The sequence below is a fragment of the Clarias gariepinus genome, chromosome 25 (genome assembly GCF_024256425.1).
Source record: "Clarias gariepinus isolate MV-2021 ecotype Netherlands chromosome 25, CGAR_prim_01v2, whole genome shotgun sequence".
Lineage (NCBI taxonomy): Eukaryota > Metazoa > Chordata > Actinopteri > Siluriformes > Clariidae > Clarias > Clarias gariepinus.
The window spans coordinates 21,788,269-21,808,253 of record NC_071124.1 but is presented as its reverse complement, the minus strand read 5'-3'; the positions used below and the strand labels follow the sequence as shown (position 1 = coordinate 21,808,253).

Below are 19,985 nucleotides of genomic sequence, written 5' to 3'. Positions count from 1 at the left end.
TCACCCAAATGAGGATGGGTTCCCTGTTGAGTCTGGTTCCTCTCAAGGTTTCTTCCTATTGCCATCTTAGAGAGTTTTTCCTTGCCACTGTCGCCCTCGGCTTGCTCATCAGGGACTATCTGACCATTTTGATTCATACACATTCAAATTCCATACAAGCTTAAATAATTCTTTTGATTGTGTAAAGCTGACAATAAAAATTGTTAAAAGCGCTATACAAATAAAATTGAATAAAATTGAATTAAATTGATTCCTGTCTCGGGGTCTGTGTGCATGGAGTTGTAATGTTCTCCCTGTGCTTGTTGGGTTTCCTCCGGGTACTCCGGTTTCCTCCCATAGTCCAAAGACAGGCTAATCAGCGTTTCCCAGAGTGTGTAAATGCGCGTGTGGCTGTTGACCGGAGGTTGTACTGTACCACGGTCATAAAATAGGAATAAATACAATGGTAATCACCACTGGACTACAGAGGTTCCTAGATGGATGTATGGATCTTAAGGCTGAGGTTGCATTAATGTAACTCATTGTAGTATTGGTGCATGTAATCTGGGCTTAAATTGTGAATTAAAGAGCTACTGATTATTTTTCTGTATAACTGCAGCTGTGGAAGTGATACAGTAACAGGCTCTAGTAATACGTTATTGTACCTATAGCAAAAACTTACGCAAGACTTCAGTCTTGCATGCATCACAGATATGGGAAAAAATAATTCTTAACAAATAATATCTGACCACATAAAGCTGATTATTTTACAAGAGCATGCATCCAAGTTTTTTTGTTCCAGACATTAGACAAAATCTTACGTACTAGTCCGATGTACAGTAAATGACTAACAAAGACTCTTTAATTAGATTCCAGCTTTTTTTTAATATATCAGTTGTTTCAGTTTTCAAGCATCAGCAATATAAAAAGAAAAAAAACAGCAATATTAAAATCTAAATATTTACATCTTATTTCTGTATAGTTCATTTCATGCTACAGACAGAAGACAGATTCTTGCTACATGTTTATAAGCTACTTAATATTTCTCATTTGCACAACAGCTAGAATTAACCACAAAAGAAAAGCATATGCACACAGACACAAAGATGTATTTAACACTTATTGCTTAACTTCCTTATATTCTTTTCCTTCTGTCACATTGTCTGTTCTGAGTACTTTTATGACCTTTCTGAAATGCACAAATACCATGCAAAATATTTTTGACAAACCAGATACCAAGAACCTCCCTCTATTCAGATGATCAGACCCTCCCAATATTAAAATGTTCAGAAGTTTCCAGTATATAGAAGTTTAAAGCCTCACGATAATCAAACATTCAGTACTTCTCAATTTTCAGAAGTTCAGATGGACCCAAGAAGATTATTTTAATACACTGAAAATGCTTACATTTATAAACCCTACAGTCTGCATCAGACTTGAGCTGTATACAAAACTTTCAAAACCTTTCACTATGCAAAAATTCAAAATCTTTAAAAAATTCAGAAACTACCATATTTAGATGTTCGGAACACCCCAGCATTCCTAAGTTAATAGCTTTCCAATATTCAGACATTCCGAAGTTCAGAACCTGTCAATAGTTACAGCTTCAAAACCTTTCAATGTTAAGTTCTAAGAAGAACCCATAATAAGAAGTTCAGAACTTCAAAAGGTCCAAGTATTCAGAAGTAAAAAAACAAACAAAAAAAAAAACCCTCCTAATATTCTTATGTCAGAACAAGCATACTGTATTATTCATAAATTTTGCTCCATAGGCCCGGTTTCCAGAAGTTCAAAACTGCTAAATTGTAAAATCCTTCCTGTGTGAAGTTTCATCAGTTAGTAGTACTCAGTATTGGGACTCCTGAACGATGTGGTTTTGCTGCTTTGAGATGACAGAATGGTGATCTTCAAACACGGTATGTGCTTAGCCAGAAGTTTGAGGAAATGATTCTGGAATTTCTTTCCCACAAAGGTGTAGAACACAGGGCTGATGCAGCAGTACAGGTAAGCAATGTTACGTGTGACGTATTCGGCATATTCCAGGTCATCGGCGCATGATCTGTCTCCGGAGGACAATCGAAGCGCCTTGAGGAGGATGACCACGTTGTAGGGTGTCCAGCAGATGAAAAATGTGAAGATGATGATGAAGATGAGCTTGACAGCCCTGCACTTCTCTTGTATGCGTGTGGAGACGATGCGAATGGTGATCCGGGCATAGCAGTAGAACACCATCATCAATGGGAGCAGGAAGAACAGCCCGAACTGCTGGTAGTAGCCCATCAACTGCCATGATCGAATGGTCTTGTAGACGTAGCCACTCTCTTCACACACCCAGCCAGACATTTTATTCTCCCGTACGTTGTACAGGACTATGTCTTTAAGGCTAGCAAGGATACTGAGAAACCAGACGACGGAAGATGTGGTGAAGGCATACACCCTCCGGCGGCTCTGGGCGGCCGTGATGGCGTGGACAACAGCCAGGTAGCGGTCAAAAGTCATGAGCGTGAGGAAGAGGATGGAGCTGGAAAAGCCGATCGAGTACAAGCTTCCTACCAGCTTGCAAAGGAACGGACCAAATATCCACTCGGTACGGTGGTAGACAGCCCAGAAGGGCAAGGTGCAGGCGAACAGGAGGTCCGAGACGACCAGGTTGAGCAAGAAGATGTTGGTGACCGTACTGAGCTTCTCATATTTGTAGATGATGCACAGAACCAGACTGTTCCCCAAAAGACTCAGTAAAAAGTTCATGTAGTAGAACGTAGGAATGAACGTCGCGCCAAACCGGATCACTTCGGTCTTCTCGCACAACATCACCGTCTCATTGGTGATGACGTAACTGATGTCTGCTGTGGTGTTTTCATCCTTGAAAAAATCATCCAGATATGAATCTTCTTCCTCCATGGCAAGTGTACCTGTTACCGCAGAGTGATGAAAAATGAAACAACCAGCAGCCCCTCAACTGACCGGTCTATCAGAAATCAGTTTTTTTTTGTTAGCACGGAGGAGCGTACACTGCCAAGATCTGATCCTTTCTGCAGCTAACACTCAACTGCGATGAGGTTTAAGACATCACAAGAACTACTACCAGTGCAGGCATCAGAAAGAGGAAGCGCACACTCACACACACATTTACTGGCAACTTTTATCGGCTTCCTATCCGTCCCACTTTGAAAAAACTGTTTTACTTACTATATCTGTACACAGAAACTGGTAAATGTAAATGAATTACTAAAAAAACTAATATTGTTTAGGGTTAAAAAAATGATTCGATCATTATTATTATTATGTATAAATGGTTTTAATTTAAATGTAAACATGACAAGGAGTATGGAAATGACATACACATCAAAATCTAAATTGTTCTTCAAACAAACAAACAGAAAAAATTCACAACTTCAGTTAGAGAAGGACATAAATAGAACGTGTTGCTGATGAATCAAACCCGGGCTGAGAGGAAAAGCGCTGCTTGTACTATAAAATAGAAGCAGACTTTCAAGATGAACATTTAAAAAATGCAGTAGTCCCCCCCCCCCCCCCACACACACACACACGGGCATGATCCATGAAACACAGAATAAGCTTCGTTCCTTCTTCTTCTTCTTTTTTTTTTTTCAAACCAAGATATATCCTTAGCAGTCGTAGATATCAGCCAACACTTTTATAATAAAACATAGTTCCAGTCTAACTGTTGGACTACTTCGCGTCTAATACAGAGGTAGTGTTTCGAGATGCAGTGCAACACCTATGTCTATTTACAATAAAATGCAATTCACAAACGCGAGCACCAATGTGGGTTTCAAGAAAATATGGTTTCAGGAGGACGACGTGGCCTGTGGCCGGGTGACTCAATACGAAACAATCGTATCTTAGTATCTTAGTGTTTGCTATTGTTTGTTGTCTAACATTTGATTTCCAGATATGAGTTATTTTTTCTCATCACTACCAGTCAAAAGTTTAGACACACCTCCTAACTTCGTGGTCTTTCTGATTTGCGTTTCTTTCTACATTATAAAGCAATGCTGAAGGCGTCAAAAATATGCAATAATGTCAATTGAGATGTGTCTGCTACTTCTGCTATGTAAAGCCTTCATAATGTGGGGTGCTGGTTGTTGACGTTGGTGAGTTCTGAGGCTGTTAACTCTAAATGAACATATAGCAGAGGTCAGTTTTGGTCTTGGTTTCCTGGGATGGTCTTCATGAAAGCCAGTTACATCATGGTGCTTGATGGGTTTTGCAAACGCATTTGACAATACTGTTCTTGTTATTTTAACCTGCTGTTGTTGTTATGTTTTTGTTGTCACTTTGTTTCCTAATGCTATATGAGTTATTTCATAGTTTTGAAACATCCGGTATTGTTCTAGAATGTAAAAAACAAATCTGTACTTGGATGTGTCCAAACATTTGACTGGTTCTGTACATACTATATTACAAGCCTGGCACAAGGAAAACATCTGTATGCTGCTACATTACAGGATCATTATTCTAGCTTCATACCAAAATGAATACATCTGACAAAGAACCTCAAGTACAAAACTGACACTTTTCAAACTCTTAGCCCTTTTATCTGGGCCTAATACAGAAGTTAATATCAAATAAATCGAAATCAAACACAATCCAGAACACTCAAGTCACCGTAGACAGTATGAGACTTGATTTGTCTGCTTGGGCTCAGGACCATGGAGGCCCGGAAAAGTCAATACGGAGTGTGGATTAAGCTCGCTAAAATCCGGGCCCTTTGATGAAGTGTCCTTGCTGGTCAGCGTAACCCATGTAGCATGAAGACGGGTCACAGACGCCGGCGACTCCTGGAGGACCTCGTTTCCCCGGGATACCAGGTATGCCAGGTTTTCCTGTAGAACCTGCGGGGCCTGGATATCCCTCTCCGTCTTGTCCACGAGGGCCTTGTAAACCTGGAAAAAAAAAATGTTATTTACAAAGAGATTATAGATTAAATCTACATTCGAGAATATAAGTGAAAGCTTGAGTGTCCGTAAATTAGTTGAACTGATAACTAATGGGTAAGTGGTAGCTCAAAGGTTACTGAGCTATCACAGAAACGCCAGCTTCACCACTTTGGCCCACTTTGGTGTGACCTTGAACAACCGCTCTACTCCAGGGGTGCGGTATCATAGCTGAACCCGTGGCCTAACCCAAGTTTATATATTCCGGGATACAGGGATATGCAAAGAGAGAACTGTGTGAGGTTACAGTATGTACTGTGCAGTTATGTACAGTATATGTGACAAGTAAATGTATAATTTAAAGTTATAATGTGGAAAGTTAATTTACTAGTATGTGGCAAGCTAGATGGGATATTGGTGTGTGTAGTAACAAAAAAGGAGAACCCCACACAATAAACACACTTCTGGTTCTGTTTTTCCCCAGTGCCTAGCCTTATGATTGATCTACCGCTGTACAACCTGCGGAAAGCATAGTACCTGGTGGACCAGGTGGACCCGGGAGCCCATGGCGACTCTCTCCTTTGGCACCTTTCACACCTGTTGCTCCAATTTCACCTGTAGCGAGAGGATTAAATGGATGCGAAATTGATTCAAACCACAGAAATATGCAAAGAGTTTCTGTTTCATTTACAAAGATTGAAAGTACATGAATAGCAGCAGTTCCTCTCATCTACTAATAAACAATTTGTCAACAGCTTGTTTAAAAAAAAGAAAGAAAAAAAATGCGGTTATAATTTGTTCTTGTTTTACCTTTCGGGCCCACGGGTCCCGTAGCCCCAGGCTGTCCCGGATATCCCTGCAGTCCAGGACTGCCAGGATAGCCTGGAGTTCCAGTTGGGCCTTTCGGTCCAGGTGGGCCTGGATCACCTGGGGGTCCCTTAATCGTCTCACAGTGTTGGCATGATCTGGGGGACATTGCCTGAAGGAGCTGTGGCAGTTGATCTGTTGAGAAAGTTTAGTGTATGTGTTATAGCTAGCAGGGTTTATTAAGCAGCACATGCATCATGGCTGATGGTTAGTGTACAGAGGCTAACTAGAGGTAAATTTTTTGAAAAAAGGAAAGTTTAAGTAAAAGATTTCTGCAACATTAAAGGTAAATGTAATTGGCTAAAAAAATACAATGTATATTGTTATTCTATATTGTTATGGTTCTATAAGAAATGTTTAAGTCAAAGCTGGACTTTAGATTGTACAGAAAACAGGAACAGTTATGAGAATAAAATTTTCTTTATATAATCCCCTGCTAAACTAATGTCTGAAACGCCGGCCTCCCAGGAACCCCTTTAATGTCCCAAACATGTGGAAATGGCATGGAGCAAGATCTGGATTGTACAGGGGATGCGGCAATAACTCCCAGACATGTGTCTGTAATGTGCAAGTGGCGTTGGTGAATGATTGTGAGTACGGATCCTACAGACAGATTTGTCTCTTCCGTAAGTTGGTGACAAATTACTTTCGATTTTCCGGAATCAGGCGTTCCACTCGCTGAATGTTCCCGGAAAGGACTGCAGTGGGCTCAGAGTCGCCTCGGCAGGGATCGTCATTTACAGGTGTGCGGCATTTTTTAAAACATTTGCACCGTTTGAATATTTTACTGCGGCTAAAAGTCTCATCAGCTTGATCAGTCTTCTGTAAACAACAATTTGTTCTTTTACGCCTTTAGAAATTTCATAACAAGACCCAGTTTGACTCAAACGCCCCTTGTGTTATTGTGAGGAATTATAAAAAAAATTTGTTGTTCGGTTTAAAACCTTAATATTACAAAATAATAATAATAATAATAATAATAATAATAATAATAATAATAACTGCATTTTGAATTGAGTCATATCCGCTCTGGTATGGATTATTTTCCTGCTAAGTGACAATCTTACCAATTGAATAGCAGATTTAAGATTTTAAGAACAACAACAAAGAGGAACCGATCAAGATAACTTCCTAAACTTTACACTGATTTGTGGTTTATCAAATTTACGAATTTACGATGTTTCTGAGAAGCAACATAATAATAATAATAATTTATAAATTAAATTTGAGCTTAAGATGACATAAATACTCTTGCTGAACCAAATAATATACAAAAAATACAGTAATGTGCTGAAGGATTTGAATTGAGCAACTGTGTCTGTTAAACAGACTTATGGCTTTTCTCTAAAATAGAGAATTGAAAGCGAAGCTGCCTTTTCCACATCTACAGATGTTTCCAGCTTGCAGCAAACCCACAGTGCCAGTCTTTCCAACTCTAACAATGTGCACGGTCACACAAGCACACATAGCGAGGCATTCACCTAACAATATATACTGTAAACCGAGTTAGGACTGTATTGTGTTGTGTTTTTGTGTGGAAATATGTTGGTGTGTGTAGTAACAGGAACACACAGTGTGTCACGATCCATTGACCACATTGACCACTCAAGTCTTGAAATCTGTTTATTGTTTCTAGATTTTAAAAATCACTTACTTTGCAACACCGATGCACAAATCTTCATCAAGTATTCTTCTGAAGGTGGCTTCCCCTGAAAGATCAATGGTTTCTTATATACAGTATTTACGACCTCTTAGGATTATGAAAAATCATTTATTAATAACACAATTTAGACTAAGGCATGTCGATATTAATTATTCTTTATTCATCTTGAGTAACCGTTTTATTCTGGTAAGGATTGGAGAGCCTATTCCAGGATATGCACAAAGCAGGAATACAGTCTGGATGGACCTCCTGTCTATTACAGGACACCATACACACACTGAATCACACACACTTTCACAACTACTGGGAATTTAGGGTTTAGGAAACCAGCAAACGCAGAGGAAACCCATACAGATATGGAGGAAACATGCACAGTAAACCAAGCTCAGGATCAAACCTGAGGAACCTGGAGCTGTGAGGCTGCAACACTCCAACACTTTCGCCTGTTGATGTTAATAGAATTTAAAAAAATAATAATATTACTATCACAGATATGGACAAATCATATGTTTATTACCTAGCCTACTGGTCAAGCACAAGCTTAATTGTTCTGCCCAGTCCTAACATTATATAGATTCAGGAGAAAATGACTGTATGGCCACAGTCTTGGAAATCCTACATTTAATTTGATACTTTTTTTGATTTGTAGATAAATCATAAAACAAGAGGCATGTTTTTCCTTTTTTTTCCAGTGCAAAGTTTTGCACTGAGCTGTAATGGCATTTCCTCAAAAAGGTTGGGTATCGCTTCTTTATTTTTATTAACCAGGATATTCTCGGACGTGGTATTACGCATATTGAGTTTTTATTTTTGACCGCTCTTCCTGAAGAGTGTGTAATCCTGTGTTTCCAGGAATACTTACCGGTTTTCCTGGGTAGCCTGGGATACCTGGTTGTCCTTGCAACCCATCGTTTCCAGGAAATCCTCGCGGCCCTGCTGGTCCTATTAGACCAGTTTCTCCCTTTTTCCCATCAGCCCCTCTGATTCCAGGATCTCCGGTTAAACCCCGCTGAGATAGACAGAGAAAGACAAAGGAGAGAGATCAGAAACCACTGTCCAATAATATTTACAAGAACTGTATGTATAACTGTCAAGAAATTTAATGACACAAACGTACTTTAAACTGTTTAAAAACCTTCTTGAAAACATTTCACCAGCCAGTTTAAACTCAGCATGCAGCTTTGCCCTATCATACAACAGCTAAAAACCAGGGAGGGTGAAGACTAAAACACGCTTCCTCCTAGACATGAACTGTTGCTCATACAGAGCAGCAATAACACAGTCAGACAAAAGTGCTATCCACCCTCTTCTACATACATTGGTGGAGATGGAGTTTGAACCGCTTACCTTCTGTTTAGTAGCTCAAAGCGTTTGTTTCTCTTAATGTGTATTAATTCATTTAACTAGCTAATGCAATCTATCCATCCATCCATGCATCTAGGAACCTCTATAGTCCAACTAGGAACCATGGAGGCCAATGTGACTATTGTATTTATTCCCATCTTGTAAAAATGTGGTAGGACCTCCGGTCAACATTCACGTGCACATTTATACAACATGGGCAACTTGGGAACGTCAGTTAGCCTAATCTGCATGTCTTTGGGAGAACCTAGAGGAAACCCATTAAGCACAGGGAGAACATGCAAACTCACAAAGATCGGACACAAAGATCGGACGTGGGAATCGAACAAAGGACCTGGAGGTGCAAGGTGAATGTGCTAAACACTAAACCCCCGTGGCACCAGCTAATCCAAACACCATATTATATAACAGTATATGAGGGATGCTCAAGTCAAACTGGGACTGAAGGTAAAAATTTAAAATTTAAAACTTAAAAATTGACTGATAACTAGCTGAAGAGACGCATCCATCTGTGGGAACTGAATACACAATCATTCACCAACACAGGAACTCGGCTGGGAGTTATTGCCACATCCTACGCACACGGTCTTGACCTTGCTCCAAGCCATTTCCAAATGTTAGGGCCATTAAAGGAGTTCCTGGGAGGCTGGCATTTCGGATGTGAAGCAAACAGTTTAGTCATCTGAGAACACTTTCTACTTTGATGGCAAGCACTAATGAAACACTGGGGTACGTGCATTAGTGTAGCAGGGGATTATATAGAAAAATAAAGGGAGTTTTTTACTGTCATTAGTGTGTCTGTAGTTCTGTACCATAAAAAGTCCCAATCAAAAGTTTGACCTAAATACCCACATGTTAGCCTCGTCCCTGTGGTCGGCTTATTAGAACTTTGATCATTAGCTTACTTTCCCACCTCCCACTCCTATCTAACTATCTACAATCTTGTTAAATGTGGGTTTACATATTTTGCATTAACTGGGATAATCATCTCAGTTCGTGTTCTTGGTGTGCTGTGTTTTAGATTGTGGCCTGCAATTCCAGCGAAGTCATTGAAAAAAACACTTCTCTCAATTGATTCCGCCCCTGTTCTGATGAAATAGATGTATTTTTACCTTATTTAGAAAAAGACAATTCTCTATGAATGAACATCAACCAAACATCCAGATCGTAGAGTATCTTTATAATGAGTTCATTATTATTACTATTATTATTACATGCTTGTAAAAAATGCAAACTTTAATCCCCCTATTTCTGTTCAAGGTACCAGTCGTATGTTAGAAACGTGGCAGGAACTGAAAGAGCTCCCAGTTTGTAAAAAAGCAGGAAACACAGTTGTGAAAGTGTCTGAGTGTGCTTCAGCAAGAATACGCACCTCTCCTTTGCTCCCCCTGAGGCCCGGCTCGCCCTGCAAAGACCCAGGTATAGAAAGGAAACACACACACTTGTACTAACGTGTATTAACTTGTACTTCGTCTACAGCATGAAAATTATTTGAGTTTAATTTGAATCACAACCTGATTAAAATAAAATAAAAAAACCTTGACAATACAAATGAACAGTCTAATTATTACAGGCTATTGTTATCATGAGCTTATTATACGGTACATACAGGTTTCCCAGGGAGCCCAGGTGATCCCGCATTTCCCTTCTCACCCTGAAAACAGAAAAGCAAAGCATGCAAGTTTTATTTCTTTATATCATTATGTCATTCCTCAACAGATTCTATTTATTTGAAAGATTGTGTGCGTTCTAGTATGAGTGCTTGTCTGACAGAACATCAACGCATATACTGTGGTTAAAATAAATGACAACTGGCTTCCGTTTATTACTGAAGAAACACAGAGTTTCAAAGAAACTCTGACTCATGTCCCCTTCTTTGTTAGCCTAGTAACAGTGGAGCTGTTTCATATTTTTAGTCCATGCATTGTGCTGTAATACACTATATTTTGCTTTGATAGAAAACCGATATATTAGTTATAAATTAGTTATAAGATCAGAATTTTTTTTAAAAGACTCCTTAACAGCAGGCATATCACAGTACTGTCGAATACTCTGTTCTGATCGGTGAGAAAGTGTACGCTTTATTGTTTATCGATTTTTTCGTTTAAAAACATTACCATTTCCATAGTAATGATTTGCAATACACACGGATATGAGTAACGATATAACGGTCCCTATATTCTCTATGCACAAGCACACAAACACTACGAGTAAATTGGAGATGCCACTCACTCTTATTTGCATGTCTTTGTAAAACCAGAAAAGCAAAGCCAAGCACAAGAAAAACATGCAAACACACACACACAGACCTGTTTCTAACTCTCCCCCCTTTAAACCACTAAGCCACCATGCCACCACATGATAATACAAAGCGAAAGTTTTCTTTACATCTACAGTATGTCATCTTATGTTATGCTTTTGTCCCATGCATCAAAGGTAAAGCTATAATGTGATACTTTTTTTTTTACACATGAAAGAGTTGAGGTTTTTCCATACCATTACAAGCTGATTTTTTTTTTTTTTGTCTTTACTTCAAGTGAAAGAGCAGAATCGAGGGTGAAGGAAACATCAGTTAATAGCTGCAAGTTTGTACCTGATAATCTGATTCTTAGATGGTGCAGAACAGCCATAACATTATCACCACACGTCTAATATTAAGTAGGTCAAATAATAATAGGGTTGTCACCATAACACTAACACACTGTGTGTTCAGACTCATTTAAATCATTTAACCCAGTATTACCCTTTTCCTCAATTTGATCTACACTAGACTATACGGACCAGCCTTCACTCCACATGTGCATCATTAAGCCTTGGCCCCCATGACCCTGTCGCTGGATCACCGGTTGTCCTTTCTTGGACCACTTTTTGCATGTCCTGACTACTACAGACCAGGAACATCACACAAGAGCTATAGTTTTGGAGTTGCTCTGACCCAGTCGTCCAGCCGAGACAATCTCGCCCTTCTTAAAGTCACTCAAATCCTTATGCTTGCACATTTATTCTACTTCTAACACACCAACTTCATTCATTGTAACGAGATATTGAAAATGTTACTGTGAGAAGTCAGAGCAATTCCAAAACTACAGGTCTTATGAGCTGTTCCTGGTCTGCGGTGGTCAGGACCTACCAAAAGTGGTCCAAGAAAGTAAAACTAGAAGGGGGGTGATCTACTCAATATCAGGAAGGTGGTCATAATGTTACTGTACGGCTAATTAGTGGTTAAAAAGTTAAACATCATTTTGTAATAAATGTATAATAATTATAATAAATATTTATTTAAAATTAATTTCTGTAGTCAAAAAGACGAGTAAAGAATAAAAAAAAAAACTCGTCTGTGGAGCTCTGCAACACTCCACTCTTTTGCTAAATATTTTTTCACCACCAGTGTTTTCTTTAATTCAGTAAGTGTTTCAGGTTCGTCATCATCATCTGTGTCTTGCTTTATGTTTCCATCCTTTTCACTCTGTCAGAGCGAGCGCAAAAAAGCTGATGAAGCATGGCACACTCAGTTCACACCATTCACCGCACAGAGACTAAACACAGTCTCTGTACTAACATACGCAGCAGGAAAATCAATGTCACACTCCATCACCCTCCACTGAGCTGCAGTACCTGACTTCCTTTTGGACCAGACTCTCCTGATTCCCCCTGAAGAAAAAAAGAAGCAGTGCGCATTATTTACCAAGCGTAACAGTGACCTTGTAGCACTAATCTCAGAATGAACACTGATTGAATTTTTTTTAATTAATTTTAAAAATGCGGGCTTGGGAAGAGCTGCAAAAGTGGTCGCACCTTGTGGCCTTTTAACCCTGGTAGACCCATAATGCCTTGTGGCCCTTGAACACCAGGTTCTCCCTGAGATCCCTGTGAAACACATGCAAAATGAGCCCCTTACAGGCATTATATGGACTTCAAAAAAAAAACAAAGAAAATACAAATGCATTAAATGTGTGCGACTAGTAAAACACAAAAAAATGTGATCAGTGTTTTCTCTCAGACTTTATATATATATAGAGAGTATATATATAAAAATCACAATCTACATACTGTTTCAGAGATAACCACAGGGTAAAAGTTTATCAGATAGCATTTCATCGTAAAATGGAAGTGGGCAGATTTAAACTTTAAAGAAAAAAAATTCAGCAAAAAATGCAGATATAGATCTATCAGCTCTTATGACGTCAAAACTAAATTAAATCTTTCCACTTCAATTTAAAACTCAGCATGGTTTTTTATAACCTTCATTAAAATCCATGCTTAATTTGAATACTGTATATATATATATATATATATATATATAAGCCTGGCATTGTCTCTGCATCCTTGCTTAGATACTGATCCTGCATCAGTATTTATTTCATTTATGGATTCACTGCACCTCACATATCTACTATCACTGATAAAGATTTACGCAAAAGGTATGTTGCATGTATCAGGACTTTCACATGTCCCTGTCAGATCTGTGTTCATACTGAGGATGTGGTTATGGTGAGGAGGTGAGGAAATGGCTGCTATTTATGCAGGAAATAAAAGACTTTTATTTAGCATCAGCTCTTCTAAATGCCATTTTTTTAGTTCAGAGCAGCAGGATATTATTTTCACACCTTCTGGCAAGGGAAAAAACCCCAAATTATGCTGAAAAACTCACTTTAGTACCGGGTGCACCTGGGATGCCATCTTGCCCTCGAGGCCCTGGGTTTCCCTAAAGGAACAATATCATTAATTAATGCCAGTTTACCAAAAATGTACTCACACACAAAAAAACTAAAAAAATATACTGCGCTCACTAATGTTTCACTGTACTGCTTTTAGCTTTGATTACGCCACTCATTCGTAATAGAATTGTTTCGACAACTTGATGCAAAGTTACAACATTTATTTGTGTCAAGATTTTTTTTTTTTTTGTTGAGATTTTTTATTGTTGATGGAAAAATAGAAACGCGCCATAATTTCTTCCTCAGCTCATCCCAAAAACTTCCAATAGAGTTAGGAACGTCAGGAATACTTCATGCTTTTTCACAAATTGAGTCCTTGTGCAATCCGGGAAGAAAAACTCAATAGATGTGACATGTTGGTCTTTAAGTAAATTCAGGAAATCAGTAAATTTCATTTTATTGCCACATAACGATGCTGAGTCTAAACCTACGCAACTGAAGCAACCCCAGATCATAATACTGCCTTTAGAGGCCTGTACAGAGGCTGCTATACAGTACATAATGGGTGCATCGCTTCATGCACTTCTTTTCTGACCCTGACGCACACATCCCTCTGCAACAGGATCAATCTGGACTCTTCAGATGAGTCACATGACCTTTTCATATTGCTCCATAGTCGAATCTTTATGCTCCCTAGCAACACAGATGTTTAGTCCCAATCCTGTGAGTTTTCATTACACTGTGTGTGTGAAAATGCTCTCACTTTCACTATTAAACATAACAACATAACAATTTTTTTTTACAGTGCAACTTCACCAAGCATTTAAGTGATCTTCAATAATGGTCATTATGAAGGATTATAATATGATGTGAACTTGATAACTAACACTTCCTATAGTCCATGTTCAGACGACTATATACAGTTTAAAAACAGCACGCGTCTGCTGGAACCATTTTTTTTTTTACCACAAAAAGCAAATGTGTTTCATATGGTCTGTCTTTCTCCAGGTCTCTCTATGACTTACATGTTAATGACTCTGCTTGAATATGCTCTCTTTGCTGATAATAAATAGAAATATTCAGACATTATAATAAGAGAATTTAAACACTCCGTAATGTCTTCCCCAGCTCTTCCCAAAAACTTCCAATAGAATTAACATCAGGAATCCCTAATGCTCTTTAAGAAATTAAGTCTGTGTGCAATCAGGAAAGAAAAACTCCATACATGTGATACCCTAGTTATTTAGTGTGTGTTTGTCTGTCTGTCCAGGTAAATGTATCGAGGTGTGGCAGACAGAAGAAGTTGTTTAAAAAAAAACAGGAAGTTTCTCATTGCATCAGTTAGGGTTAAAAGAATTGTCTCCAGCTGAAACATACTGTATTAATCACCGCAGTAATTCTACAATCAAAGTTTCTTCAGTATTTGGTTGTTTAAATCCAAAGTACAATAAAAAAAAAATTTTGGGCCAGGCAGTGTATATGAGCTTCACTGTATCTCACACATAGGCATTTGTATTCATGTACATTCCGATCACGTACCTTTGGACCGGCTGGACCTTCTAGACCGGGTGGTCCCATTGGGCCTGGGGGTCCCTGGAATATATAAAATTATTTTGGACAAGTTTCCTTTAAAGTACAAAGGTTAATGGTACTCTAAATTTTTTTTTATTTTATTATCACTAAAACCAAGCTCCACTATCTAGTAGCTAACTAACTATCTAGCTAACTTTCAATCAGCTTGATTAGCATTACTTTGGACTAGCACAGACAAAAAAATGTAAACTACATGCACAAAAATATATAATAATGTAACCAGTTCCTAAACCACATTTAGAAAAAAAAACAAAAAACACCTAACTTACACAATATGTTTTCTCCTCAACAAGTCTTTGTTTACAGGAACAACATTCAAAGCATTAGCAAGCTAGCAAACACCAAGATGCAACAACTCCTCTTAGCTAACTTACACTCAACTAGACCTGATGTACATGTCTATAAAATTCATTTTAATTCATGTCTGTTGTACTGTATTATCTATTTTGCTCATTACATGTCAAATCAGTTGAGGTACGTACATGAGCCACTATTTGACTCATTTTAGACCAAACTTAGGTATACTGTGGAGGTAGTGTGAATTTGACTACATTTCATGATTCATAACAGTCATGTGACAACAACCACATCAGAAGGCACAACTTTTTGAACTAATCCCAGAAGTGAAACCAAGATGTTGGTAACAGAGGGAAAAAATGAAAGAAAGAAAAAATGCCAACGGTGTCTCTAAATGACTTTTGGTTTTCAATTTGCTGAAAAGCCTGCCAGGACAGAACAGATCCCCTCTCTCTCTACACTAAACACACCCTCAGTCTAACCAACATCAGGCTAGTTTTAGCACTGATTAGAACATTATCAACACTAGTATTACAAGGCGAGGTGTAATACTAGGAGATTTCAGCATGTGGCAACAGTGCACCATTACGGCTGGACTGTTCCAGACCCTAATCTTACCTAAAATCCCCAACAACTTTTAGTTGTTTTATTTTTGATACATACCTGAGGTCCTTTTGCTCCCACTGACCCTGGTGGCCCTGGCAATCCACGGTCCCCCTGTTAATAGTCAAAGTCTATAGATTCATGACGTGATAAATATTGTGTTAACAAATAAAAACACAAGAGAATTTACATGGCCAGTTCATCCGTAATCTGCTTTTGTTGTATCTGAGAACGAATGTATAATGTGTTTATCATTGTATCTTATGACCTGAAGATGTTGATTAATTTCTTATACAGTAACAGTAGCTTGGACAATAATTCCAGCTATAAGCTTTATATTAATGTCTATAATAAATCCTGAAGTATGTAATACATTATTTCAATATATAGCAATATGTAGATACACACACACACACACACACACACACACACACACACACACACACACAGGGATGGTAAAGTTGTCTGTGAGATTTTTCTTTTAATCTGGCATCCAGTGTCAGTGATGTCAGTAGTAAAGCTAAAAATGTTCACATTCACATTTCTTTAGGAGTATTGAAAATTGGTGTGAGCTTCTAAAACCATAAGACATATAAGGGAAAATGGTTGCTTAAATGAATGCATTCTGTGCTAAAATAAAAGATTTTTTTCCAAAAAATGTAAAACTCATGTTGCAATATATTAACAATTTAGCATTTTAAAATAATACACTTTTTCAGGTTAATGTCTTTTCATGTAAATTCTAAATTGGCCAAGTTTCATTGAATGATAGTTAAGATCATTGAAAGATTTGAGTTAAAAAAAGTTACAGACACTACAGACAGAAAAAAAAAATTGTATTTAGCTAATGTGTTTCTTTTTATCAGATAGAATAAATTTGGGCAGTGGTGGCTCAGTTGGTTAAGGCTGCGGGTTACTGGGTTACTGATCAGAAGGTCAGGGGGTTCGAGCCCCAGCATCGCCAAGCTGCCACTGTTAAGCCCTTGAGCAAGGCCCTTAACCCTATCTGCTCCAGGGGCGCTGCAAGCTGGCTGACCCTGTGCTCTGACCCCAGTTTCCTAATTGGGATATGCGAAAATTAAGCAATTTCCCTTTGGGATTAGTTATTTGAATCTTGAATCTTGAGAAATATAAATGTGTATGCATATTTACAAAAAAAAAAAGCATGGATCAGAACAAGGAACATTAAGTATGTATAATGAAAAATGGTGTTGTGTGAACCTATCTGAAAATTCACTTTTTCACCTAGGTGAGACACTTTTTAGGATCAGTACCATGTTACGGCCGTTAGTATATTTGTCTTTTTTTTAAATCCAAGTTAAATGAAACACAAACAGTATTGCTGGTGTTACCTGAGGTCCAGCAGGCCCTGTTTCACCTGGAATTCCTCTCATGCCCTGAAACATGCAGAGACCAAAATACGTGTGAGCTTACTGAACATTCTCATAAGCACAAATACAGTCCAAACTATTTTTTTTTTTCCTAAAAACAATGACTGATTTTTAACTTTTAAATCCTCAGCTCTGTGATGGGTTTTTCCAACAAGTGTCACCCAAATGAATAAATTCTAGGATAAGAACATTCTTAAACATGAGCTTCTTATTTCTAGTTTTCTAGCTGTTCAGTTTCCCTCAGCCGTGTGTTATTTGTCTTCACTCCATTGCTCAGTTAGAGCAGTAATTACACAAGAGAGAGCTGATTAAAGATTAGAGGGGAGAAAAAACTTAAACCTGTACTAGCTGTTCAGGTCCTTTCAAAAGCTCCTCCACCCAAGCAGGCCCGTGAAGATGCAAAAGATTTCTTTTTCAAATGAACTGGTGTAAACAGGAAGGGCAAACCTTGCAAACTATTGTGTTGAAGTGTTCCTTCGTCCAGCACTTGCAAAACTCTTCAATTAGAAATAAGTTCAAACATCTAGAGGGAGCTGATGACCTAAAATAGAGCATGTTCACTTTCTGGAAACACCCCCCTCCACCTCAGGTCTTTTTCTTTAGCATAAATGTTCCACCGGGAATTAAACATCTAGAGGTTTACCACAGAGTCTGTATTAACCGCTGGATTAATGACAAAGACTCAAAATAGTGCACAGGCCTGGGACATGAAGCGGGCGTCTATCTAGCTAAATGATTCCATAGATCCTGCTTCCCACAAGGAAGCCACAAGAAAAATCTTCATGCAGCCAAAAAAACGTCTCCGCAAGAACCGCCTGCCAAGATGAATAAACGTCAAATAAACTTTCAAGGTTTAAATTTACAGCTAAACCGTCCTTGGTAGAAACCTGAAGCATGAGAGCAAATGTCTGCTGAGGAGTGACATCATGAAAGATCATGAAAATCAAAAATGAAGCCTAGAAGACAGATCACTGGTGGCTTTAGGCTTCTTCCGCTTTATACACCAGCTGTTTGGTTTACATCCTTAGCAGAGATGGGGTCGTCTCTGGTTTGTAGCTCTGGACTAAATACGGAGGATAATAAGAAGTAATCAGTCCGTTGTTACAGTTTGGGTCTGGGTCTGATCTCAATTCCAGTCTGCACACTAACGACCTGTTTTATTTGACAACCCTGGAGTGTATTCTGGGACAGCATAATCATTGTGGTCACGCCGTATTTAGACTGGAATCATTAAATAAAGGTCGATTTGACTAAATTAAAATGACTCTAATGATATTTAGGGCTGAAATGGGAAATGGTTTCAGTGTGTATGGGAAAAATAATGAATATTGTCAGACAGGAAAGAATACAAAGTCCTGTGGGTGATGACCAATGATAGATGTAACATCAATGACGCTAACGGTGATGACAATGATGACTACCAAAGAAAAAATATATGTTTCCGGTTCATACGGTTTATAAGGTTAACCTACCGGGATCCCATTGTGTCCATCGGTTCCAGGTTCACCAAGGTCTCCCTTTTCACCCTGTCACACAAACACATGAGCACACACTAAATCTGATAAAAGCCTCAGTTTACTGTAATATTAAATGATTAACAAATAAACGTATTAATTGATCGTAAGAGAAATGAAGCAACAACAAATTGTGCAAAAGAAATTATTTCGAAATTTAAGGAGGAAGAGAAAGCATTGCTTAAGACCTAATAAAAGAAGAAAAAAGTTCTATAGAGGACTTAATGTTTTGTACACTATTTGAGCAACTAGCTTTAAAAAATACTGACAAAAGAATGTGAACACAGTAGATTCGTAATTGTTAATTGAGCAACAATTTTTTACATGCAGAAGATTTGTGCCCTTACAGGTAGACTTTTGTGTAATTAAAGGAACAAATAATAATAAAGAAATAGAAATAAAAAGGAAGTGCTTAAACAGTGTTAAAAGGAAAAAGGAAGTTTTTTTTGTATTAACGGTGTAAAGTTATATACTTGAAAGTAGGGCCAGTACTTATTAATATCTTTAGTACAAATTTTATTCTATACACTATGTTTTTCATGTCGGCATTATTATTATTATTATTATTATTATTATGTACAAAACTATTATGTATAAATAAATAATATTGCAGAAGAATAATTGCATGCCCATGCGACATTTCATATATAGAAAAGACCAAGTGTGACAAAGTTCCCAAAAGAAACATATTCTTCAGCAAGATCAGCCAAACATCCCAGCTGTCTAAGACTTTTGCACAATACTGCACACAGAGAGAGAGAGAGAGAGAGAGAGAGAGAGTACTTTTACAGGTCTAGGGTTAGGGTTTGGGTTTTCGGTCTCTCATTTTCAGTTCAGTCCCTGTACCCGAGCAGTTTCAGAGTAATGTTTTTTTTGTTTGTTTGTTAAGCCATTTAAGCATGAAAAGCATCTAACTTAAGGCATGATGATAACAGATCATCAGGCCGATAATTAATATTGTATACTGGTGATGCTGAATGCTGTGTGGTTGGAACAAACGAGAGGGGAAATAAGGTTGCTGCTGAGGTTGTTAATTTACTTATATTGGGATTAGGGGGTGGTCATATTAGATGCATACATGCAGATATGTTGAAAAAGGTCTTACTCTACCTTCCACATAACAAGCGGTATTGCCACACGTTATTTTTTCACTTGTA

At 38.2% G+C, this 19,985-nt stretch overlaps 2 protein-coding genes across 2 annotated transcripts in view; both read right to left on the bottom strand.

Moving 5' to 3' along the window:
* Positions 1 to 347: 347 nt before the first annotated feature.
* On the bottom strand, positions 348 to 3,080 carry ccr12a (chemokine (C-C motif) receptor 12a). Its single transcript, XM_053486719.1, has one exon. It carries the CDS (start codon positions 2,878 to 2,880, stop codon positions 1,816 to 1,818), a length of 1,065 nt encoding a protein of 354 aa, XP_053342694.1. The 5' UTR covers positions 2,881 to 3,080; the 3' UTR covers positions 348 to 1,815.
* Positions 3,081 to 3,515: 435 nt separating this feature from the next.
* Positions 3,516 to 19,985, bottom strand: part of si:ch211-106n13.3 (vWFA and Collagen domain-containing protein) — a 29,393-nt gene continuing 12,923 nt past the window's right edge. The window contains exons 17-30 of the mRNA XM_053486720.1: positions 18,787 to 18,840; positions 17,276 to 17,320; positions 15,984 to 16,037; positions 14,970 to 15,023; positions 13,424 to 13,477; positions 12,568 to 12,639; positions 12,388 to 12,423; positions 10,382 to 10,426; positions 10,145 to 10,177; positions 8,273 to 8,419; positions 7,402 to 7,456; positions 5,691 to 5,882; positions 5,418 to 5,495; positions 3,516 to 4,889 (exon numbers count right to left, since the gene is read on the bottom strand). Coding sequence (XP_053342695.1) covers positions 4,699 to 4,889; positions 5,418 to 5,495; positions 5,691 to 5,882; positions 7,402 to 7,456; positions 8,273 to 8,419; positions 10,145 to 10,177; positions 10,382 to 10,426; positions 12,388 to 12,423; positions 12,568 to 12,639; positions 13,424 to 13,477; positions 14,970 to 15,023; positions 15,984 to 16,037; positions 17,276 to 17,320; positions 18,787 to 18,840 — 1,110 coding nt within the window. The 3' untranslated portion in view covers positions 3,516 to 4,698. The remainder of the gene's footprint in view (positions 4,890 to 5,417; positions 5,496 to 5,690; positions 5,883 to 7,401; positions 7,457 to 8,272; positions 8,420 to 10,144; positions 10,178 to 10,381; positions 10,427 to 12,387; positions 12,424 to 12,567; positions 12,640 to 13,423; positions 13,478 to 14,969; positions 15,024 to 15,983; positions 16,038 to 17,275; positions 17,321 to 18,786; positions 18,841 to 19,985) is intronic.

What these genes read in the sequence shown, in the direction of transcription:
- ccr12a (XM_053486719.1), bottom strand. Translation starts at nt 2,880, where the DNA reads ATGGAGGAAGAAGATTCATATCTGGATGATTTTTTCAAGGATGAAAAC.